Here is a 26,068-nt window from a genome sequence, read left to right as displayed (position 1 = left end):
TGACTCTTGTCTTGTCATTTGTAAACCTTTCTATATGGCTACACATTTTTATCTAATGCTATATTCAGCAATGCTGCTGCTTGTTTTAATGTAATTCAAAAGCCAATGCATTGCCTCAAGGTTTTAATGTAACACCATAGTCTGCAGTAAGTCACTAAAGTACCGTTTTCAAAAAACCCAATTTAAACAATATAAAACACTGTGACAGCTTGCATCAAAAATACAATGTACGTAAACACTACATGGCACAGCTTGCATAAAAAAACTATATCAAATCTGATCGAGGGTTTTCCAAACTGGACTATTCTCAACAATGTGTGTTTTTGCTTTTTGGAGTCGATCACGTATGTTTTCAATGTGTGGTTTGCAAGTCACCTGAAAAAGACGGAACGGTTATACAAATTAATTTTAATGGGGCAAAATAGTGGGACTATGATAATGGGTTACAAGGCAACCATGTTAATGCTATTTAAAAGTCTGTAGTAATAAATCATTTAAGGCCACAATATGCAACATATATAATAATTTCATTGCTGGTTTGTTTAATTGGCACTTTAGGGGAGACCTGACATTATTTTTGTTTTTAAATACGTTGTTATTGAGAAAGGAAATCATGTAAATATTAGGGTGTTTATAGAACAGGATAAACATGATACAAGGTTTGCAGGTTTAAGGTTTCCCCTCCAAAGACAATAAATTAAATGGACTCCATTTGTACTCCAGCATATTCAGTCATGCTGTTTTTCATTCAAATCTCATTAGTTTTGTAACTTTCTGCATTGTAACACCACCCTATTGGTAAAAGTGCATTTTAGCATTTGCTGTTTCGTTCAGATGTGATTAAGTGGCACAAAAGGCAAAATAACTAACTCTGAATAATAATAAAATACACACTTACCCCCACATTCTAGGTAAGACAAATACTCTATGAGTTAGTTATTTTGCTTAAATCAGACCTGAACAAAACGGCAAATAATAAGATAAGCTAAAATACACTTTTACGATGACACCATACAGGCACTGAACATAATCCATAGTGCAAAAACCAGGAAACAGGACGTCGTCCTCCTCTCGACAGACGCCGAAAAGGCGTTTGATCGGGTGGACTGGGTATATCTGAAAGAAACGCTGCGACATCTGGGCTTTGGCACGTATATGCGCGCATGGATTTCGGCCCTGTACACTACACCGACAGCCCAGATACGAATAAATGGAGCCCTAACAAAACCTTTTCCGATATGTAATGGGACGCGACAGGGCTGTCCCCTGTCCCCCCTCCTGTTTGCCCTCACCCTGGAACCCTTCTTGGAGGCGGTCAGACGGGACGGGGGTTCGCATGGGTGTGGAGGAACATAGGGTAGCGGCCTACGCCGATGATATGTTGTTCTTCTTGGAACAACCCCTGGTCTCAGTGCCCAACCTGCTAAAGGCTTTCGATGGCTTCCGTCAAGTATCAAATCTGAAGCTGAACCTCGACAAGTCGGAAGCAATGCCGATAATGAGGAACGAGGACGATGCCCAAAGACTCAGTGCCCAATTCACCTTTTCGTGGTGCACGGGGAAGATACAGTACCTCGGTACCTGGCTGCCGAAAGACCTATCACAAACTTACCAACTAAACTTCCTACCCCTCCTCCGGAAAATACAATCGGACCTCCAACGCTGGACGGCTTACTACATCACCTGGTTCGGACGTATTAATGCGATCAAGATGAACGTGTTACCACGGTTGCTGTATCTCTTTGCCACCCTGCCAATCTCAATCCCACAATCATTCTTCAAATCACTAGACAAAGCTGTACGCGGGTTCGTTTGGAACCATAGACCTTCACGCGTCCGCAGGTTAACAATGGAGAGACCCAAACTAGCTGGGGGCCTAGGGTTGCCGTCGGCATCCACGTACTACAGAGCCACGCACCTACACAGGATCACGGACTGGCATGTAAACGCGAGCCCAAAACGTTGGGTTGCCATGGAACTACAGCAAATGGGGGGTAAGATCCCCTCGAGACTGTGGCTGGGGGGCACCACGTTTGCAGAGCTACGTACAGACAACCCCATGATAGATGCGACGCTCAATATCTGGTGCAAAGTCCGCTACACCTATCAGTTAACAACATCGCCGAGCCCGCTGACCCCGATTACATGCAACCCGAATCTGGCTGGGGGACTCCACCCAGCTGCGCTGAAGAACTTCCAACAGACGGACTGGCTGTATCTGGATCAGTGGTGCTCGAGGGGAAAGCTCCGGCCACTACCCAACCTGATGGGAGATACACAACCCACCCAGTTAGACAAATTCCGTTACCACCAGGTGCAATCGTATGTCGCCAGCCTAGCCGGCAGAGACCACCTTCATAGGCAACTAACGGACTTTGAAAGGATATGCACGAAGAGGAGACACATAGATCACGGGGTATCGCGCATGTACGAATCTCTGAGAAAGGTCCTAGACACCTATCCGCTGGGATACAAGAGCAAATGGGAAAGGGAAACAGGCACACAACTCTCAGACCAAGAATGGGACAAGATAGTCCGCCTAACCCACAAATGCTCGATCAGCTCGAAGATTCAAGAGACCGGATATAAATTGCTATCACTATGGTATCGAACACCGGATACCCTCATACACTTCGGCGGAGCCGGTGCGGGTGACTGCTGGAGGTGTGGCACGGCCCTGGGAACGAGCCTGCACATATGGTGGTCTTGTCCAAGTATAGCGATGTACTGGCAGCTGATAAACACAAAAATTAGAGAAATTACTGGAGATGCCATCCCCTTACAACCTATGACGATGCTTTTACACCACACACCCACACCCACGCAGAAATATAAACACTCCCTCACCATTCATCTGTTAAACGCTGCAAAGGCGTTGATTCCCCTGCAATGGAAACTCACGTCCACACCCTCCTTCAGACAATGGGTAGACAAGGTGGAGAGCATTTATGATATGGAGATACTGAGGAGCCTCCCTGCAGGGACGTTCGGACAAGTGCGCACTACAGTGGTACCCCTGGAGGCTTTTTGTCTCCAGGGGGATCGCGTAAAATTTTCGGGACAGGCATGGGGCTCAGAGTAGCCACTGGAGCTGCGTAGACTAGTCGAAACACACCCCGTACAGACGGGACAAGGGAACTGTAATGATTGAGGAGACCTCACCCGGGCTCTTGACCCCCCCGACCCTACTTGTTCCCACCCTGCTCTCCCCCCCCCCACTCCCCTCGTACCCAGCCTTTACCCGACGACCTCTCTACACCACAGGGCACCAGGGGAAGCTGGCCCTAAACCGACAAGACGCTACTCAGACAGACAGGTAACGCCAAGTACAATCATGGACTAGAGCCGAAACCTGACCACAAGATATAAGATCGAATAATGCCAAACAGGCAGACCTACATAACTGATACAGAAGTAAGCACACACGTAGACACAGGAGCCAAAAGTCGCTTAGACACGAACCCACGGACAAATCCTGACCCTTTGATACAGCTGGTAGCCCTGACAAGGCACCCCACCAAGAAAAGAATAACAAGGGGCGACGATTACCCTCTCCCCCTCCCTGTAAAGACGCATATGACTAAAACTCACACCACAGACTACTGAAACTAGTACCTCACGCGGTACCCACGCAGGTACTGAGCATTACTGACCCAATACGACAAAGGCATCAGGGTACTACGGGGATGCCCCCGATGCAGGGATACAGGAATTACGCTGCCAATATTAGGGGGGAGGTGAACGTGTACCACCAATTACAGAGGCACGCAGTTGTGACCAGGTGAACCCAGGTGGAAGCAGTCACGTGACTAAGTAAAAGAAAACTTAGCTAACTCTGGCACCATGAGAAATGTACCTTAATAATGACTCAAGACCAGGTTAGACGTTTCATTGTTAGCAAATGTTATGCACAAATCTCTGTTTGACTTATGAGCTATGTGTTACTATTGATACCTGTGAAAATTTTCAATAAAATATGATTGACACAAAAAATACACTTTTACCACCCTATTTGTAAGCAGAAATATTGAACGGAAGCCTGAGATCTTAGGAGGAAGTGTTGTTGGTTTATTAATGACCACTGCTACGTTTTTCTCTGCTCCACGAAGCAGCATCTCTGCTGTACTCTTCATGAATGTGAGACTACAAAATATGATCCTCCATCGATCAGGGGATGCCAAAGGCAGAAGAAGATCCTTTTCCGATCATCTGTCTTGCGTAATGGCTGACAAGAAATGGAAGCTCCACTCATTGCTGCACTTTCCCCAAAATTCAACTGGTACATATAACATTCCCTACTTTGTATTAAATAGATCTTCTGACTGCATTGCAATTTCAACACAGGCTACATTTGTTTTTCCATAAAAAGTTTTTGTTTCAAGTTAATGAAAATCTAAAAAATGACAATACTGCTTAGAATTTGGGTTCAGGTTTCAAAAATACATGAAGATGAATTAAAAGGAACACTTCAGGCATGTTTAAAACTACAACTCACTGTAGTAGTTATGGTGCCTGGAGTGCCCTGGCACCTTCCCACTATAAGTAGTTAAACCGGCTTTGAAAAGTCTGAGTTCTTGAGTGGGTCACTTTGTATCTAGGAATCAAATGATTATAAGTGATCGTGGTACCTGGAGTGTTACTTAAAGGGACATTATAGTCACCCAGACCACATCAGCTCAATGAAGTGGTCTGGGTGCCAGGTCCCTCAGGTTTTAACCCTTCAGATGTAAACATAGTTTCAGAGAAACTGCTATGTTTACATAGCAGGGTTAATCCAACCTCTAGTGGCTGTCTTCCTGACAGCCGCTAGAGGCGCATCCAGCGTGCAGAACATCCATAGGAAAGCATTGAGAAATGCTTTCCTATGGACTGTATGAAAGCGTGCACGGCACTCGGGAGCTGGATAAAGGTAAGTGGCTTAAGGGCTTTTAACCCGTTCAGCGCCAAGGGAGGGGGACCCTGAGGGTGGGGGCACCCTTAGAGCACTATAGTGTCAGGAAAACGTGTTTGTTTTACTGACACTATAGTGATCCTTTAACCCCTTAACGACCAAGAACGGTTCAGGACCGTCATCAGCGTTTTTGCATTGCCGACCGATGATGGTCCTGAACCGTCCTAACAGTAAGATGTACTTACCCGATCGCCGTCGTTCCCCCGGCGGCGATCAGCGGTGCTCCCGGTGTGGGGAGACTGCCTGCAGCCCAGACAGTCTCCCCACGGCAGATTAGGACCCCTGTGGCCATGTGATCGCTCAACAGAGCGATCACATGGCCACAATAGGTGTCCATGTGTCTGCCTGCAGGGGGACTGTCTGTGCTAGTGTAAAAAAAATAAAAAAAAAGTTAATGTTAATAAAAAAAAAAAAAAATTATATATGTGTGTGTATATATGATATATAGACATATCTATATAATATATGTCTATATATCATATATATAATGTCATACTAAGTGTATTTTTATATTAATATATACATATATTAATATAAAAATACACTTATAATTAAATTACACACGTGTGTATGTGTATATATATATATATATATATATAAAAAACTATATATATATATATATTGTATATATATATATATATTATAAAATACAAATAAGTAGATTAAATAAAATTTTAAAAAATGACATCTATATGAAATTTTATTCTAACTGTATTTTGATATTAAAATATATATATTTATATCAAAATACACTTAGAATGAAATTGTATATCTATGTATATATAAATAAATAAAAATAATACGAAATATACATATGTCCATATACAAAATTACATAAATAATTATATAAATATACACGTAGACTTCAAATATATAAATATGCATATATATTTAAATTCTACATGTGTATTTATGTAATATTTCTACATAATTAAGTAATTTTATTGATTGCAATTTGAGGGACCTGCCTGCCAACCCAGGCCGAAAGTCCAGAGAATTTAATTTGCTAGCACTGTATTTTACCCTGTAACTTTTTTTGACACCCTAAAATCTGTACATGGGGGGGGGTACCGTTTTACTCGGGAGACTTCGCTGAACACAAATATTAGTGTTTCAAAACAGTAAAACATATCACAGCGATGATATTGTCAATGAAAGTGACTTTTTCGCATTTTTCACACACAAACAGCACTTTTACTGATGAAATTGTTGTGATACGGTCTCCTGTTTTGAAACACTAATATTTGTGTTCAGCAAAGTCTCCCGAGTATAACAGTACCCCCCATGTACAGATTTTATTGCGTTTTTGAAAGTTACAGGGTCAAATATATGGGTCAAATATTTTTACATTGAAAATGGCCAGATTGGTTACGTTGCATTTGAGAGCGTATGGTAGCCCAGGAATGAGAATTACCCCCATGATGGCATACCATTTGCAATAGTCGACAACCCAAGGTATTGCAAATGGGGTATGTCCTGTCTTTTTTAGTAGCCACTTAGTCACACTGGCCAAAATTAGCATTCAATTTAGTTTTTTACTTTTTTCACACACAAGCAAATATGAACGCTAACTTTGGCCAGTGTTTGCGACTAGGTGGCTACTAAAAAAAAACTGGACATACCCCATATTGAATACCCTGGGTTGTTACTTTAAAAAAAATATGTACATGTGGGGTGTTATTCAGAGATTTATGACAGATAATAGTGTTACAATGTCACTATGTATAAATTTTATAAAAAGTTAGTTTTGAAACCGCAATATCCTACTTGTACCTATAGCCCTATAACTTGCAAAAAAAGCAAGTAAACACTGGGTATTTTAAAAACAACATTTTGAATCTATTTAGCAGTTTTTTTTATTTGCTTTTGTAGATGAGTAAAATATTTTTCAAGTAAAAGTCAAAAAACATGTATTTTTTAAAATTTTTCATAATTTTTTTTTAAATTAAATGACATGAGATTATATAAATAATGGTATGTAAAGAAAGCCTTTTTTGTCCTGAAAAAAACCAATATATAATTTGTATAGGAACAGTAAATGAGAGCGCGGAAAATTACAGCTAAACACAAACACCACGAAAGTGTAAAAAGAGGCCTGGTCGCAAATGTACAACATCGCAAAAACAGTCCAGTCCTTAAGGGGTTAAACATATTTTGCTAGTTTGCTTACCTTGGCTATAGTTAAAATAATTTTAACTGTTTCCGCATTGTTGTGAACAGGAAGGATCCGTAAATTACTACCAAGGAATCTGTAAAAAGAATACCAATTTCATAAAAATATTGTATTTTTATATTAATAAGAAACTGTGGGGCAAAATGTACCCAATCATTTTTAAAACCGTTATAAAGACAATAATGTACTAATGCTACACTTTTAAAAAAAATATATATTTGTTGCAAGTGTCTGTTTCGGTGGCACTTTATGGGTCGAAGTTATGTTTTTAATGTACCAATTATTTTGTCCTCAGAGGTAGCATGTTATTGATGACACTTTTGTTTACACCATTTGAAACCAGTTAGTTGCCTGGGGTGAAGGGCCCACTTTTGTGTTTAAAGGGACACAAAGCACCACAACCACAAGAAGCATGCTTTAGTGGTTATAGTGCTTAGCGCATCCCTTCAAAGGCTACCTATCATGAAAAATACAACTTCATCTTACATGATAGAGAATCCAATATCATCTATACATTTTGCTAGCAATTACCAGAAAAAAAAGAGACTCTGGCTTGGGTTGTCCTAACTGCCTACTAACATTATCGGAAATGCCAAAAATCCTTTTTTTAAAAATTAATTTTGCAACAAATGTCTACATTTCTCTAAAACAAACAAAACCGTCCTGTTAATTCAGTAGTTTGGTCTCATGATACTATTTATGATTAGAGGTGAGCCATTGTAACTTTTCCTGTATAACTGGAGCTTTCCAATTACTCAATCTGTGAGGTAACTACTATTTACTGTCCCTAGGCTGATTATCACTTTTCTCCATCAGTAATTGTTGGGGGGTAGAGAACATAATTTATTAACATCTGTTTTCCAAAAAAGTCATTCTTTCTGAAATACATCGCTCAACTTTGCAATTTAGCCCAATGCTTTACTTTTCACCATATCTCTTACTCCCCATTAATATCAACTATGTTACCCAAACTACAGTTTACAGAGGAGAAGTTATGGGCATGCCCCCCATCCTCTTAGGTTTGACAATGCGCTCAGATCAAATTACTTCTTTTGCAAGTCCTTCTCAACTTACAATCCATTTCACTCTTTTTCTCTATCATAATTTTCCCATTTTTCTATCTTGCCTCTCCTGGCTCCCTTTTTCTTACTCTTTTCTTTCGTTCCCCCGTTTCCACTCTGTATAACTATTCTCCTATCACAATTCCGCCTTTCCATATAATCTCCTGGTGTTCTAAGGTTCCACAAAACTTCTTTATCCCCTATATCCCCATTGGCTCCATGACTGTATCTCTTTTTATATAACTTTTCCGAGTCACCGCAAATAAATCTAATGATTAGAAAAATTCAGTAAATACATATTTTAACATTTTGTATTCTTTATTTATGCTGTGCATTGTAATACAAACAAGCTTGCCGTTCCACAACAGCCATAGCAAACATTTCATAAGACAGTTTGACAATTGGTGGCATTAAAGTGATACTGCATTTACATTTTTACATAACAGAAACTAGGACTCAAGGGCTAGACTTGGAAAACATTGCTATTAGACTGCCATATTTAGAGTTGCCCTTGACTACATGAATTCACCAAGCTTGATGTGCAAGTGATGAAGAGAAGGCATTTCATAGACAACAGTTAATACATTTTTAATTGCACACACTCATAAAAAATGTATTTAAGGGGGGCGGGGCCTGAATGCCAAGATGGCCGGACGCACTCTCTGATAGCTCCGGCACCAGCGGGCGCAAAATCACAAATCATGTTCTACCAAACAATGTCAGCGGTGCATGGTGCCCGAAAACGATACAGGACCCTGAACGGAACATGCCGATACCTGTCTCGCATCAAAACGTGAAACGAGCGCTTGAACCGGCCATGAGGCCCAAACAGGAGCGGAGCCTAAAGCCTGGGGGAGGCGGGCGATCGCCCGGCAAGGGAGCCGCTCATAAGCATGAATCAAACGCTGCCCTGCTACCCCCCCCCCCCCCCTCTGGACCGGCGGGGGATATCCCGGTCCACGCTGGGGGTGCCCAACCCCGCAAAGCTACGCGAACAAGCGACAAAAACTGCGGTGAGACGAAACTGCCAGGGCTCAGGCAAGATGGCGCCACTGGCACGGCCAGCGACGCAACACACCCGGTTAAAGCCACCAAAGCATACCTTGGACTTCTTCGACCAACTCTGCGCAAGCCTCTGGACGAAGCTCAGTGCCATAGGTCATGCCTTCAGGCTAGCGAGGAGACTGGCGGCGGCATGGATTCGCCCAGCAACCCGGCGACACCTGTGTGAACTCCCGCCAAGCACCGCTAGGGCGGCCCCCTGGCGGCGCCGACAAACAAGATGGCGGGAAAAGGCGACAGCGCTCACTCACACCAGGGCGAGACCAGCCAGCATACCCAAGCTGTCTACCACACAGAGACTTCAGACCTTCATGCTAACCTCACCAGCCCCCCGAACCCCAGCCTGCGACAACAAGACTCACCAGAACGGTGAACACCACACAGGGACCTCGGGAAGAGCCCGGCGAGAGGAACAACCAAAAGCCTTAAACCCTGGTGCGCTGGCGATCGAGGGAGACAGACACCTGTACACCTGCAGCTTCCCACTACAGGGCATCGGCTGAGCAGTCCACATGGATGCCCACGGCACGCACAGGATACAGGTCCTTTTGTGTTTGAACTGTTAACTGCAAATAGCCTGATTATATACAGATTCCTACCACTGCTTAACCTGATGTATATTAGTCACAGCTCTATAATAACAAACAGATCTCTTGTATGCAGCATACTCCTTTGTGTTTTACGTAAATTACTCTTAAAGAATATTGTATAGACCTAGCATGTTCACACATTGGGCGCCCCAGCTTAGCATTGCGCTACACAAAAAGCTGCTGGGACTCAGTCCCGATATGAGACGCCAGTAGCAAGCATGGGTATCGGGTAAACTCTCTGAGTTTCACTGATCAGCAACAGCCACGGGGTGTCACACTTACTGGCTTTACATTATGTGCAGGACAATCCTTACTAGTATCTCTCCTCTGTTTATTGTTTTAAATGCCTCCTGCGAGCATTATCTACCTACCCTAAATGCAGTTGGCCCGACCCCAGGGGTCAATACAATATAATAGAGCACTCAACTATAAGCGTGCTAAGCCACAATAGCCACCACTGTAGTCTAGAATGCGTTAGACCTACTAATACTGCTGTTAATAAGTATAGCACAGACGGAGTATCATTGTCATTTTCAGAGCCAGTTTCATTGACTGTTAATAAGCCTGTATTACATTTTACATGTCCAGTGTACACCAGCTGACGTACCTTATCTTTACTGTTATATACACCTCATAACTTGCCTAGCCTGTACTTAAAGTTATGTTTAAGTTTGAATATAAAAACATGATTCAATTAAGCGAAAACTGAATCAACTACACTAGTATGCTGGTATAGTTACCATTACACTGGACACAGTATCTTAATTTTATTCCATGAGCAGAAAGTTTAAGCCACGTTATTTTAGTTTATTTTATGTTATGAAAATGCTTAAGTAATGACAAGCGATACCGTATACCGCATAACGCAACCTTATAAAAATGTGCAAGATCAACCCTGTACCTCTGTTTAAATGTTTTATAATGCGCTGGAGGATTGCCGTTGGGGTACCTCACAAGCGATTGTACTAAGCTTATGCACTACAAAAATAAAGAATTACAACAACAAAAAAAAAATGTTTTTAACACAATTTCCTTTTAACTATAATCCTGTAAGGACATTGAGCACACCTTGGAGCTCAATGCTCACAGAACATCAGTGACATAATGCAACTGGTTGCAAAATAACAGCAACCCAGTATTAAGACACCTAACACCTTGACAGCTGCTGTTTCTATTTGTAGGTTTCATTTAGCCACACTACAGCATTACAGAAGGTTTTCTTTCTAAATAAATATAACTGAATAAACTGTATTTCTGCCCTTTCAAATCTTGTTGTCTTTGCCAGAAATGACTAAGCAAATGATACTTAGGAATTCAATACCAGTGGCTATTGCTATATGTGTGTAGATCACATAATAGGCAGGTATTCTGGACAATACTTTAAATTTAAGATTCCTACCTCTGCTGAATTCTGAAAATTAAATTCCATTCGTCTGATCCAAACAGAGCAGCCTCTATGCCTAAGAAACTATTTCGATGAACAGATATGAACTTCTGTACTCTCTCGAAAATGGTTTCCTTGGAGGTTGCAAAGAGCTGCTTGGCATCAGTCAACAAGAAAGCAATACCTTAAACAAAACAAACATAAAATAATGTAAGAAAATGTTGGTTTAATAAGAACATTATGGTGACACAAAGTGCATTATATACTTAAAGGATATAGAGCTACATACATTAACTCCTTAACGCCATTAGGGTGTACTATGCCGCCCCTTTATTCTTACTGTTCCAAACGGTCAATGTTTCAGCTCTTGTACAGAGCTTTCATCAGTAAGAATAAAGAAGAACTTATCTTTTTTTATTTTTATTTATTTTTTTAAACCAAATCCTGGAGTGCTGTATATGTGTGTGAGTGTATATATATTAATTTACATTATTATACACGTAGAGATGTGGTGTGGGATAGGGATGTAGTTTGTATGTTTGTAGGTTATGTAGAGTGTGTAAGGCACATCGTTTGGGGTGGGCTAGAGATGTAGTGTGTGTAGGGTACATAGTGTGGGGTCTGATAGTGGTGTAGGGCACATAGTCTGGGGTGATAGGGATGTAGTATGTGTAGGACACATAGTGTGGGGTGGGATAGAGATGGCAGAGCGTGGGAGGGGGTGACAGTTGACAGAGCATAGGAGAGAGGGAGTAACAGGTGGCAGAGTAAGGGAAGGAGGGGGTGGCAGTGAGGGAGGGGGTGACTGGTGACAGTGAGGGGTGACTGAGGGAGGGCGTGACTGGTGGCAGAGGGAGGAAGGGGGTGACTGGTGGCAAAGTAAGGGAGAGAGAGGGTGACAGAGTGACTGAGGGAGGGGATGACCGGTGACAGTGACTGAGGGAGGAGGTGACTGATGACAGTGAGGAAGGGTGTTATAAATACCTTTTTTTTGTGTCCTGGCTGCAGACTGTGCTGTATCTCCAGTGTCTACGCTCCCTGGTGGTCCAGTGGTCTGTCTCCCCAGTCTGCAGCTCCATCCGGTGTGAGCTGCAGACTATGCTGTATCTTGTGAGCTCCAGAAGTCAGAGCGGCAGACCCTTTTTCGGCCGAATTGGGTAGGCCCATTTTCGGCGCATCCCTAATTTCTATTTATCTGGGTCTTAAAATAATGGGTGATATTGAAAGATCCCCTTTCCATGTTTTTGTTTTTTATTTATATATATTTCACATGTATAAGTACCTCTGGAGAGTGTCTATTATGCTAAATACAGTTGCAAGAAAAAGTATGTGAACCCTTTAGAATGATATGGATTTCTGCACAAATTGGTCATAACATGTGATCTGATCATCATCTAAGTCACAACAACACCTAAAGAATGAAATGTTGCCATGTTTTTATTGAACACACCATGTAAACATTCACAGTGCAGGTGGAAAAAGTATGTGAATCCTTGGATTTAATAACTGGTTGAACCTCATTTGGCAGCAATAACTTCAACCAAAGTTTCCTGTAGTTGCAGATCAGACATGCACAACGGTCAGGAGTAATTCTTGACCATTCCTCTTTACAGAACTGTTTCAGTTCAGCAATATTCTTGGGATGTCTGGTGTGAATCGCTTTCTTGAGGTCATGCCACAGCATCTCAATCGGGTTGAGGTCAGGACTCTGACTGGGCCACTTCAGAAGGTGTATTTTCTTCTGTTTAAGCCATTCTGTTGTTGATTTACTTCTATGATTTGGGTCCTGTTGTCCTGTTGCAACACCCATCTTCTGTTGAGCTTCAGCTGGTAGACAGATGGCTTTAAGTTCTCCTGCAAAATGTCTTGATAAACTTGGGAATTAATTTTTCCTTCGATGATAGCAATCTGTCCAGGCCCTGACGCAGCAAAGCAGCCCCAAACCATGATGCCCCCACCACCATACTTCACAGTTGGGATGAGGTTTTGATGTTGGTGTGCTGTGCCTCTTTTTCGCCACACATAGTGTTGTGTGTTTATTCCAAACCACTCAACTTTGGTTTCATCTGTCCAAAGAATATTTTGCCAGTACTGCTGTGGAACATCCAGGTGCTTTTATGCAAACTGTAAACGTGCAGCAATGTTTTGTTTGGACAGCAGAGGCTTCATCTGTGGTATCCTCCTATGAAATCCATTCTTGTTTAGTGTTTTATGTATTGTAGATTCGCTAACAGGGATGTTAGCATTTGCCAGTGACTTTTGTAAGTCTTTAGCTGACACTCTAGGATTCTTCTTCACCTCATTGAGCAGTCTGCTCTGTGCTTTTGCAGTCATCTTTACAGGGCGGCCACTCCTAGGGAGAGTAGCAGCAGGGCTGAACTTTCTCCATTTATAGACAATATGTCTTACCGTGGACTGATGAACAGCAAGGCTTTTATATACTTTTATAACCCTTTCCAGCTTTATGAAAGTCAACAATTCTTAATCGTAGGTCTTCTGAGAGCTCTTTTGTGCGAGGCATCATTCACATCAGGAAATGCTTCTTGTGAAAAGCAAACCCAGAACTGGTGTGTGTTTTTTATAGGGCAGGGCAGCTGTAACCAACACCTCCAATCTCATCTCATTGATTGTACTCCAGTTGGCTGACATCTCACTCCAATTAGCTCTTGGAGATGTCACTAGTCTAGGGGTTCACATACTTTTTCCACCTGCACTGTGAATGTTTACATGGTGTGTTCAATAAAAACATGGCAACATTTCATTCTTTGTGTGTTATTAGTTTAAGCAGACTGTGATTGTCTATTGTTGTGACTTAGATGATGATCAGATCACATTTTATGACCAATTTGTGCAGAAATCCATATCATTCCAAAGGGTTCACATACTTTTTTCTTGCAACTGTATATATAACATTACTTATTATGACTTCAGCTTTTTGGTGGTAAAAAAGTAAATAAATAAATTAACATTTTAAAATGTTTATTGACTTGAGTTATAAAACAAAGAATGTGGGATGTGGCAATATTTGCTTGCTTTACATTTATTGTGGATTGCATTGATTTCTGTTGAAATAACGTATTGTGTTGGTAAATGAAACAGAGTGAAAAGGAAAATGTTATTTTCAAAAAACGATTTAGGGAGAACTCAATTTTCTCCCAAATAACAATCTCCTTGTAAGAGAGAGAGAGGGGGAAAAAAAAATCTACTTTACCAGAAAGAGGAAATATAAATAATCCATTCTCTACAGAATCAGAAAAGCGAACTTTGTGTTGCTGGCTCTGCAAAGAAACTGCCACTTCGTGTCCCTATGTAATGAGAAAAAGACAAGCAGCAGATTTACAGCTTAGAATAATTCTCATTTGTCCTTTCTTGCTGCAGACATCAAAGACTGTATTGAGGATGTGGACAGAATGTCCAATTATCACATTCCAGCATTACTTTAGCAATTTAATATTTAAATCAAACCAATCACCTGAAAGAAAGAAAAAAATATTACCGTAATTCACAGTACTCCTCATGGCATCAAAAGATTAATGTATGGCAAATGTGAAATAATTTGGGTAACTTCAGACCTTAATTCAAAATATATATGCAATAAGGTCCTGCTTGGGATCCTGTTGGTCCTTTTGGGTAACACTTCCCAATGCAGGGCGATAATATGATGTCAGTGAATCTGTGTGAAAGGAGTGATGTTTGCAATCCACTTCCTAAACCCCCCTGGCAAAGCATCAGTAGCATGTAGTCTCACATGAACCTGGGATAACCACAGCAACAGCAATGTTTGCACAGTGGTAGCTGAGCGGGGAGCCGAACTCCCTGAAGGAGGGATCTCCCTCTCTTTGTAGTAAAATAAAGTAATCGTTCTGTGGTAAAAGGCGCTTAAATGAAATAGATTGCAGTACAATACACAACAATAGATAGCAGCTCACACACCAAAAGTAGGAACTCTCCAAAAACATAATTGTGACCCCCGCTTTATGGAATTCATGGGGATTCAAAGAATCTCTGTAAATTGGGAGAGGGGGGGGGGATTTTTAATTTGGACACAATGCAACCTCATGGACTGAATGATGACTTCGAAATTTGCCATTATTTATAGTGCTACTACCATCACTTTTTAATATATATATATATATATATATTTTAGCCCCACATATATATATATTTTTAGCTACTATTTTAATTCTTTTAAATTATATATTTATATATATATTTTTTTTTTATGTATATTCTTTATAAATACGAAGTCATCATTTCAAGCCTCATATACTGCACTTTGTTTATCCATTATGTAATGATATCAACATATAGGATTTATTCATTAATTTGCTATATGTATACAAGATGTAATTTTTTGAACAATCTTATCTATGGATAATGTCTAATTCCTTTTTTCCATTTTTTGTTATGACTATGTTCTTTGGAGAACTAATAACATCTAGGAATACCCTCTGACACTGGACTAATATCGGACTATGTATGGACATTGATTTCCAACACATTGCCCTTAAGAAAAATGGTGGACTTTATCGTGAGGAGCAAAACGCCCACGCCACGGCTGGAAGCCGGAGGGGACATTCCGGACATTTCAGACAAGCGCAATACTTTTCGGGATGGACTTATACGAAGTGTTTACTTACGCATGTGACGTCACACGCACGAGCCGTCGTGCGTGATGACCTCACGATGTCAGGAACCTTATCAGCAGCTGAGTCTCTACACTCCCACCAATATGAGCGCCGTGATTGGATGTATCACGGACGCCATCCTCCAATTAACTCCCGTTAGGGGATATTTAAAATTTGTACTGGCAGCATTACTTTACCAATTGATAAAGCCCAATCATACAGGCGAAACGCGTCTTGGATCAAGCACTAGCACTTGAGTATATTGATTTTATTGTTTTAAAGCTATATTTACAATAAATGTTATATTTTTTATTCAAGTGGACTAGTGATATATTTATGCTGCTTCAAAGAAGGGCTGTGTCACTCTATATTTGACACTACATCTGCATACTTGGAGCCTAGTTATTGGCTCCTGACAAGGTGAGAAGCCAATTGTTATTCATACCTGACAATCTATTATTATACTAAAGATTTCTGCACCAAGGTTAGCATTGCTTCCCTGTTTTCTCTGTTTTTGTCTCCATCTTGAGGTTTTCTACCTACCATGGATGTATAAGGACCTCCCTATTATCTACCTATATCTCCTGAGAATTCCAGGAGTAAGTGTTCACTTTATTGTTAAAGCGCTCCACATTTTGCACTATTTGGCATGCATTTGCACAATAGCGTTTTTTTGTACACATCTCCCTCTCTTTTTGTGTTTGTGTGCCTTCGTTGGTCCTGCTCGGTATTGCCGCCATTGTGGGCTTCGTCTCTCGCCGTCCCCGCTTCCAGTAAGGTGTTACTTTGTATTTGTGATGTCTGTTGCTGGCTGCAGCTTGTCGGTAAGGGGGGCTTCAGTACTCCGTTCTGTTTGCTCTCTCGGTCTTCCGGGTCTGTTTTAGGCTGCCGCTGTTATTACTGGGAAGGTCTTTCTTCATGATAGTGCCCCTGCGGCGCCGGCCCTTCAGGTGCATGGAGCCTGTGGGGTTGTTAGCTTGCCATTGTGCGGCCACCTGGACCAGGCATTGTAGCTTGCCTTTTGTCAGGGTGTCCGGGAGGGGAGGTCGCATACGTGCCTCCAGCTTCTCCCAAAAGGAGTTGAAGATCGCGGCTAGTCGGAGCTCCGTGTCCGTCACGATGCTAGAGGCCTCTCTGTCCGCCGCCATCTTGGATGCGTCTTGTACTGGGCTGCCCCGCTGTATTGCTGGCTTGATCTTGTGGTGAGACCTTGCCAAGCCGCCCCTGTTGTCCAGGGAGGGCCGGGATATCCCCCGCCGGTCCATAGGGGGGTAGGAGGCCCATGTGTCGAGGGTATCGCGTGTGACATTGCTGTCGAGGAGAGCGGCCGCCTCTCCCCTTTGCGGTCTCGAGTAGGCCCCAGTAGCTTGTGAGGGTTCCCGGGGAGTGTGCTTCTCGTTTTTGGGGTCGTTGGATACCCCCGGGTATCTCCCACCTGCATCATGCCTTTTTTGCCGGTTTTACTTCAGTTTTTCTGGGTATTTGTCACCCAATAAGTCGCTATATTCAGGAGCTAGTTCACTGTACGTCTTTCCTGTTCGGCAGTTTCCTGTCCGCCCCCCACCTGCCCTCTCTTTACCTGGCACCTGTCAAACAACACACAAATGCGCATTGTCAACATCATAACCCTGTCTGCTTTAAAAGAAGGGGGAAGGGACATTTTCTCTACTGTGATGTTTTTATAAAATCTATAAATTCAACTAGCACAACATATAGATTAAATTCAATATGGTTTAAAGGAACACTACCATTATGAATGTATTTATTTATAGCAGAGTTGTTTGTCCCCGATAAGATAACTGGATCCTTGCTATTAAAAGTTTTAAAAATACAACAACTCGGACACCAGGGGATTGATATGTAATCATGAGCTAATAAACGCTTTACTTAGTTGTATGATTAACTAAAACAAACAAATCTCCTCCTCACCTTTTAGCCAGCACTGCCCTGGCCTTGCCACTGCATCCATTCCTAATCTTCTAAGATCATCATTACTGATGACATTAGGCTAAGCCAATCAGGGCCGGCGCTTCCAATAAGGCGAACTAGGCAGCCGCCTGGGGCACCATATAGGAGGGGGCGCCCTGCGCCCCCATCGCCGGCACTTTAAATGCTGCAGCCGCCTGAGTGCTCTGTAAAGAGCCTCAGGCGGCTGCAGCACTGCCTCTCTCCTCTTCTCCCCTTCCCTGTAGCGTGGCCGAGCTGCTCACCTCCCCTTCCCTGTAGCGTGGCTGAGCTCCTCACTCAGTGTGCACTTCATGTCAGTCCGGCCGGGTACAGGAAACAGAAACTCCTGTAACGCTGACCGGAGAGGAGAGAGGCCACGCTACAGGGAACTGGGGGAGTAAGAAGAAGAGGGGAGGGAGAGAAGTAAGAAGAAGAAGAGGGGAGGGGGAGTAAGAAGAAGGGGAAGGAGGAGTAAGAAGAAGGGGAAGGAGGAGTAAAAAGAAGGGGGGAGTAAGATGAGGAGGGAGAGGGGAGTAAGATGAAGGGGGAGGGGGAACACAGGGAAAGGGGTGAGGAGAACAGGGGGGAGTGAGAATAACACAGGGATGGGGGAGTGAGAATAACACAGGGAGGGGGGAGTGAGAATAACACAGGGGGGGAGTGAGTATAACAGGGGGGAGTGAGTAGAACACAGCAGGGAGTGAGAAGAACACAGGGGGGAGTGAGAAGAACACAGGGGGGAGTGAGAAGAACACAGGGGGGAGTGAGAAGAACACAGGGAGAGGGGGTGAGGAGAACATAGGGAGGGGGAGGTGAGGAGAACATAGGGAGGGGGAGGTGAGGAGAACATAGGGAGGGGGAGGTGAGGAGAACATAGGGAGGGGGAGGTGAGGAGAACATAGGGAGGGGGAGGTGAGGAGAACACAGGGAGGGAGGAGGTGAGGAGAACACAGGGAGGGGGGAGTTGAAAAGAACACAGGGGGTGAGAAGAAGGGGAGGTGAGGAGAACACAGGGAGGGGGAGGTGAGGAGCACACAGGGAGGGTGGATGGGTGTGAGAAGAGACCGCTATGTGAGGGTGGGGGAGATGAGAGACCACTAAGGGGCAGGGGAGAGCTTTATAGGACAGGGGGCAGGACAGGGAACTCTTTCACACTACGCGCACACACACACACAATAACACAACATGCTTCCCTTACACACAGAGAAACGCACAATGCATCCCTTACACACAATTTTTTATTTTGCACCGGCCCTGAATCCAATGCATCTCATAGTGAAGCATTTGAGCCCAAAACAGTCTTGTCAATTTTGGCACTCCACCAATCAAATACTTGTCTATAATAAGTACTAACAGCATTCAATACTGCCGAACAATAAGGTTTAACAACTGAAAGTGTTAAATGAGGAAGTATCTCTAGTGGCTATCTCAACATACGACAATGTTTAACATTTTTAATTGTACAGAAACAGGAGATCTGCCCTAAAACCACTAGACTAAGATAGTGGTTTTGTACTTTAAAGTGACATCATGTTATGTATAACAGGTGTATTAGTGGAACCTGTGATGGACTACTTACTCTATTAGGTGTCTTGCGGTATAATGCATTCCTTACCTTTCTATGTTGCTTGCTATATAGGCTGCACAGAATTGAAAAAGCATTCATGCACAAAGATTGCCATTATAAAACCACAGCAAAAAGGCATCCCCTCACACTGTGTCACTGCTATCTAGGTTACAGAAATGATTTATTAAGCATTATCAATGTAGTTCCATTATTCCAGTAATAAACTATTTGTGAAAAAAACAGAAGTGCAATTAAATGGAGCTAAAAATCCCATTCTGTCTCGAGTTCCATCCTGAAATATTTAGGTTTCCTTACACAGTTTATCTTGTCTGGTATTATTGATTCTGCCTCGATGCATCAGACGATACCACCCTCTAATTACTCACTTACCTCATACAGGTAAATAAGTCAACCAACAACTCTTTACTTTACATTGAAGCGCCTAGCCAACCTTTTTAGGTATCCTATTCTAGGCTACTTTCTTGTAAGCAATTTATATACAAATACATCCCACTTTGTAGTTCTCCTAAAACTCAGAGTAGCTCAACTTGGGAGGCGATTGGGGGATGGTGATCACTTTAGACCCTTCGATTCTTTTTAAAACAGAAGCCAAAGATGCATGATGTATTTCTCTATTAGCCTGTGTTGAACAACACAGTATGCAGTATATTTCATACATAAATAATTCTAAAATTAAAGGGACACTATAGTCACCTGAACAACTTCAGCTTAATGAGGTTGTTTAGGTGAGTGCTACAGCTACCCGGAGCCTTTTTCTTGTAAGCACTGTATTTTCTGAGAAAATGCAGTGTTTACATTGGAAGCTTGGAACACCTCTTGTTGCAGTCAATCAGACGGCCACCAGAGGGACTTCCGAGTTCAGAGGCCCTAAAAAGGCCTCTCGTCCGATGCATTCTGGGTGAATGCATCAGACGGGCTATCAGCACACAAAGCACTGTGAACGCGCTTTGTGTGCTGACAGCCTGTCAGCACTGCTGTGGGCGTGGCTTCAGCTGACAGCTGAAGCCCGAACCCACAGGGATGCTGTCTGGCCACAATAGTGGTTGAAGGGAGGGGGGGGACGGACCTACTCTCCTCCCCCCCCCCCCCCGGCCCCCACCCCTGAGCGGTGAGTGGGGGCCCTAAAAATAAGGGTGGCACATACTGCCCCCCCGGCCCCCACCCCTGTGCGGCGGGTGGGGGCACTAAAATTATCAATAAGGGGGGACCTATTGTCCCCCCCCGGCCCCCACCCCTGTGCGGTGGGTGGGGGCCTTAAAATAAAAAATAAGGGGGGGACATACTGCCCCCCCCCGGCCCCCACCCCTGTGCGGCGGGTGGGGGCCCTAAAATTCACAATAAGGGGGGGGGGCCTACTGCCCCCCCCCCGGCCCCCACCCCTGAGCGGTGGGTGGGGGCCCTAAAATTCACAATAAGGGGGGGGACCTACTGCCCCCCCCCCCGGCCCCCACCCCTGAGCGGTGGGTGGGGGCCCTAAAATTCACAATAAGGGGGGGGACCTACTGCCCCCCCCCCGGCCCCCACCCCTGAGCGGTGGGTGGGGGCCCTAAAATTCACAATAGGGGGGGGACCTACTGTCCCCCCCCGGCCCCCACCCCTGTGCGGCGGGTGGGGGCCCTAAAATTCACAATAAGGGGGGGGACCTACTGCCCCCCCCCCGGCCCCCACCCCTGAGCGGTGGGTGGGGGCCCTAAAATTATCAATAGGGGGGGACCTATTGTCCCCCCCCGGCCCCCACCCCTGAGCGGTGGGTGGGGGCCCTAAATACAAAGGGGGTGGGGACCCTAGTTAACCCTCTCCCCCCCCCCCCCCAAAAAAAAAAAAACTTATCTCCCTACCTACCCCCTCACCCTAAAAATAATGAGGGGGGACCCTTTAACTAAAAACCTGTAAAGAAAAAAAAAAATAAGATAAAAACAACTTACCATTCGATGTTTTCTTTCTTCTAAAATCTTCTTTCTTCAGCCCCAAAAAAGGCCAAATAAAAATCCATAATAACCGACGCAATAAAAAAAAAAAAAAAAAAAAACCCGAGCGCAAAAAAAATAATCCATCTTCACCCATGGAGGGCTCCGCGCAGACTGAGCTCCGCAGGGCGGGGGAAGGCTTATAAAGCCTTGCCCCGCCCTGCAATTAGGCTAAGAACACTCTGATTGGTGGGTTTAAGCCAATCAGAGTGCTCTTTGTCATTTTACAAGCGTGGGAAAGTTCTTTGGAATTTTCCCACGCTTGTAAAATGACACAGAGCAATGTGATTGGATGGCTTGAAATCCATCCAATCACAGTGCTCTTTGTCATTTTACAAGCGTGGGAAAATTCCAAAGAACTTTCCCACGCTTGTAAAATGACACAGAGCACTGTGATTGGATGGCTTGAAATCCATCCAATCACAGTGCTCTGTGTCATTTTACAAGCGTGGGAAAATTCCAAAGAACTTTCCCACGCTTGTAAAATGACAAAGAGCACTCTGATTGGCTTAAACCCACCAATCAGAGTGTTCTTAGCCTAATTGCAGGGCGGGGCAAGGCTTTATAAGCCTTCCCCCGCCCTGCGGAGCTCAGTCTGCGCGGAGCCCTCCATGGGTGAAGATGGATTATTTTTTTTTGCGCTCGGTTTTTTTTTTTTTTTTTTAATTGCGTCGGTTATTATGGATTTTTATTTGGCCTTTTTTGGGGCTGAAGAAAGAAGATTTTAGAAGAAAGAAAACATCGAATGGTAAGTTGATTTTATCTCATTTTTTTACAGGTTTTTAGTTAATGGTCCCCCCTCATTATTTTTAGGGTGAGGGGGGTAGGTAGGGAGATATTTTTTTTGGGGGGGGGGAGGGTTAACTAGGGTCCCCCCCCCCTTTGTATTTAGGGCCCCCACCCACCGCTCAGGGGTGGGGGCCGGGGGGGGACAATAGGTCCCCCCCCCTTATTGATAATTTTAGGGCCCCCACCCGCCGCTCAGGGGTGGGGGCCGGGGGGGGGGGACAGTAGGTCCCCCCCCCTTATTGATAATTTTAGGGCCCCCACCCGCCGCTCAGGGGTGGGGGCCGGGGGGGGGACAGTAGGTCCCCCCCCTTATTGATAATTTTAGGGCCCCCACCCGCCGCTCAGGGGTGGGGGCCGGGGGGGGGACAGTAGGTCCCCCCCCTTATTGATCATTTTAGGGCCCCCACCCGCCGCTCAGGGGTGGGGGCCGGGGGGGGGGACAGTAGGTCCCCCCCCTTACTGCTCATTTTAGGGCCCCCACCCGCCGCACAGTGGTGGGGGCCGGGGGGGGGACAGTAGGTCCCCCCCCCTTACTGATCATTTTAGGGCCCCCACCCGCCGCTCAGGGGTGGGGGCCGGGGGGGGGGCAGTAGGTCCCCCCCCTCATTGATAATTGTAGGGCCCCCACCCGCCGCTCAGGGGTGGGGGCCGGGGGGGGACAGTAGGTCCCCCCCTCATTGATAATTTTAGGGCCCCCACCCGCCGCACAGGGGTGGGGGCCGGGGGGGGACAGTAGGTCCCCCCCTCATTGATAATTCTAGGGCCCCCACCCGCCGCACAGGGGTGGGGGCCGGGGGGGGACAGTAGGTCCCCCCCTCATTGATAATTTTAGGGCCCCCACCCGCCGCACAGGGGTGGGGGCCGGGGGGGGGACAGTAGGTCCCCCCCCCTCATTGATAATTTTAGGGCCCCCACCCGCCGCACAGGGCGGGTGGGGGCCCTAAATTATTATTGATAATTTTAGAAAGCGAGCTGAGCTGTCAGTCAGACAGCTCAGCTCGCGAACGCGCATTCCGCGCACATGCGCGGTAAAGCGCTCAGGTTCTTCATAGGGCGGCATTCAATGCCGCTCTATGAAGAACGCGATTGGTCCAGCGCGAAGCCGTCCCATTGGGCCCTGCGATTTCGTCATTTTGACGAAAAAGGGGGCGCGGCCTAGCGGGGAGCTCGGCGCTGGAACGGAGGTAAGTTTTTAATATAAAAACACCGATTTTTTTTTTTTAATGAATGAAAGTTCATATAAAAGCAAGAAGGAAGGCTGGGGGACCTGTCTTTCTTGCTTTTATATGGTGACTATAGAGTCCCTTTAAATATTTCACTGGGTGATTTCTCCTAATTCCCACAGAGGCCCTATCCATGTAATACACACACTTACACAAAGAGCCAAGTACAGATAATCTATAGCATACCGCTGTGTATGGGTCTTAGTAAGCAGATAACACTATATTTCTTTACACAGCAAAGGGAAACCCCCACAACATAGGCAGATGAACTCACTACAATAGAAGTGTGACCCACCAGGTGCCCAGGAGGCACTCCTTCTAACACACAGCTGACACCTCCCCAAGGCGCTACATGTGGCAGGACTGTCAAGTGGTAACGAAAATGCTACGTAATGTATGTGACAAGCAAATCCTCCCTGGGCGTATGATACAGTGAATTATCCTGTCTTTATTTTCCAAACTAAGCTTTTACAGATATCTTCACAGAAGTGAAAACATTTAATGTGAATGTGTAATAATACTCTATAATAGTATTACTAATGTGTAATAATACTCTAAACTAGTATTACTGTGTATAATACTCTATACTAGTATTAATAATAATAATGTCTATATAGTATAATATTACTAATAATGTGTAATATTACTAATGTCTATATAGTATTACTAATAATGTCTATGTAGTATATTATTACTAATAATGTGTAATATTACTAATGTCTATATAGTATTACTAATAATGTCTATGTAGTATATTATTACTAATAATGTGTAATATTACTAATGTCTATATAGTATTACTAATAATGTCTATGTAGTATATTATTACTAATAATGTCTATATATTACTAATAAAGTCTATATAGTATAGTATTACTAACAATGTCTATATAGTATAATATTACTAATGTCTATATAATATTCCTAAAATGTATATATAGTATAGTATTACTAATGTCTATATAGTATAATATTACTAATAATGTATATATAGTATTACTAATAAAGTCTATATACTATTACTAATAATGTCTATATAGTATAGTATTACTAATAATGTCTAATGTCTATATAGTATAGTATTGCTAATAATGTCTATATAGTATATTACTAATAATGTCTATATAGTATAATATTACTAATAATGTCTATATAGTATTACTAATAAAGTCTATGTAGTATAGTATTACTAATAATGTCTGGATGGCTAGCCCATCACAATATAAGGTTTTATTCCATACAATGTCCACTATGACCCGCTGAGTAACCTCCTCCCTCCCCCTCCGTGGAAGCGCGGAGTGATGTACCGGTAATGGATGTTACCTGCAGAGAGGAGCTCATTATCACAGTAGTGCTCCATTTCCTATCTCCACCTTCCCGCACCGCCATCTTGGGCCGCCGTATCCTCGCCGTCCTATTGGCTGGGAGGAGACATGTGATCACCGTGCGCAGTCTAGAAGCCAGACAGGCGGAAAGGACAGGTAGCCCTATGACGTCACGGTTGTTCATGGTCCAAGTGCAGCACAGGATGCTCATATTGTTATCAAAGGCAGAGAGAGGGGTTACAGCAGTGTGGACAATAAGTTAATTATTCATTTATTTTTATATGCTAAAAATATATATTCATTCAATCAGTCATGTAGGCAGAACCGGTTCAACAGAAAGTTATTTTAAACTGCATGAGGTCATATTGTTATAGTAGACCCAGGCATTATATCCCTCTGTTCCTGTGAAGGATGTGTGCTGTACTGAAAATTTAATTTCATGAACCAGTTAAGAAGCACACAATCAATCTGAAATACAATGTCATTCACTAAACACATTTTAACTAATTAAATCCCAATGGAGAAAATGGGGGGGAAAAAACAACAACAAAAATCTCTCTCTCCTTCAGTCACTGCTATTTTGGTCAAAATTTTGCCATTAGGATTCAATTTGCTAAAATATGGAGTGTATAATAATATGATGGTAAGGCTGTATTTTTCCAGAGTCAGCTATTTTAATCCTACATTTGAAATTCAGTACAATTTGGGAAAATATTTAGAAAATGCTCTAAAGTCCAGACTTTCTTTTAAAGTGAAGCGGTCATTAGCAGTCATCCTCATACTCTCCATGGAATTATTAGACCCTCAGTGCCACCAGCACAGCAAGATCTGTGCATTTCTGCTAGCACAATATATAGATGGCATTTAATAAGCTTTTAAATAAAACAGTATATATTAGTATAAGTATTGTGAATACAATGACAAGTACACTTTAAACAATGACCATTTTGTGACAGGTAGTTGCCTCTTAATACTCTTGATTAAAGCAATTGACAATGGTTTACTTGTCCAGGTGTATCTCTTAGTGAATTCTGGTCATCCTGTTTATTTATAGTGAAAAGGCTTCACTTCTATTATAAGCCAAAATCTACTTTGTTCTACTAAAGAAGGAGAAAAATAATAATTATATATTCTTTGTTGAACTAATTTGCATATGCCCGCCCAGAATCCTTTGCGGATAGTAATATCACTACAAATTTGTGATTCCTGTGGGAAAAGCAAGCCTAAGGCACACCTTTGCAATAATCATGCTGTCTAATCAGCATCTTGATATGCCACACCTGTGAGGTGGATGGATTATCTCGGCAAAAGGAGAAGTGCTCACTAACAGATTTAGACAGATTTGTGAACAATATCGGAGAGAAATAGGCCTTTTGTGTA

General features: G+C 43.4%; 1 protein-coding gene across 1 annotated transcript; it reads right to left on the bottom strand.

The window, feature by feature from the left end:
* Positions 1-106: 106 nt before the first annotated feature.
* On the bottom strand, positions 107-24,758 carry C7H1orf146 (chromosome 7 C1orf146 homolog). The gene is made up of 5 exons (XM_063427317.1): positions 24,687-24,758; positions 14,433-14,526; positions 11,237-11,405; positions 7,122-7,200; positions 107-375 (listed from the first exon to the last, which is right to left on the bottom strand). Exons 1-5 carry the CDS (start codon positions 24,750-24,752, stop codon positions 271-273), a joined length of 513 nt encoding a protein of 170 aa, XP_063283387.1. The 5' UTR covers positions 24,753-24,758; the 3' UTR covers positions 107-270.
* Positions 24,759-26,068: the final 1,310 nt, after the last annotated feature.

The sequence above is a fragment of the Pelobates fuscus genome, chromosome 7, assembly GCF_036172605.1.
Source record: "Pelobates fuscus isolate aPelFus1 chromosome 7, aPelFus1.pri, whole genome shotgun sequence".
NCBI lineage: Eukaryota > Metazoa > Chordata > Amphibia > Anura > Pelobatidae > Pelobates > Pelobates fuscus.
Note: the sequence above shows the minus strand (reverse complement) of the source record. Positions and strands in the feature narration are given on the sequence as shown.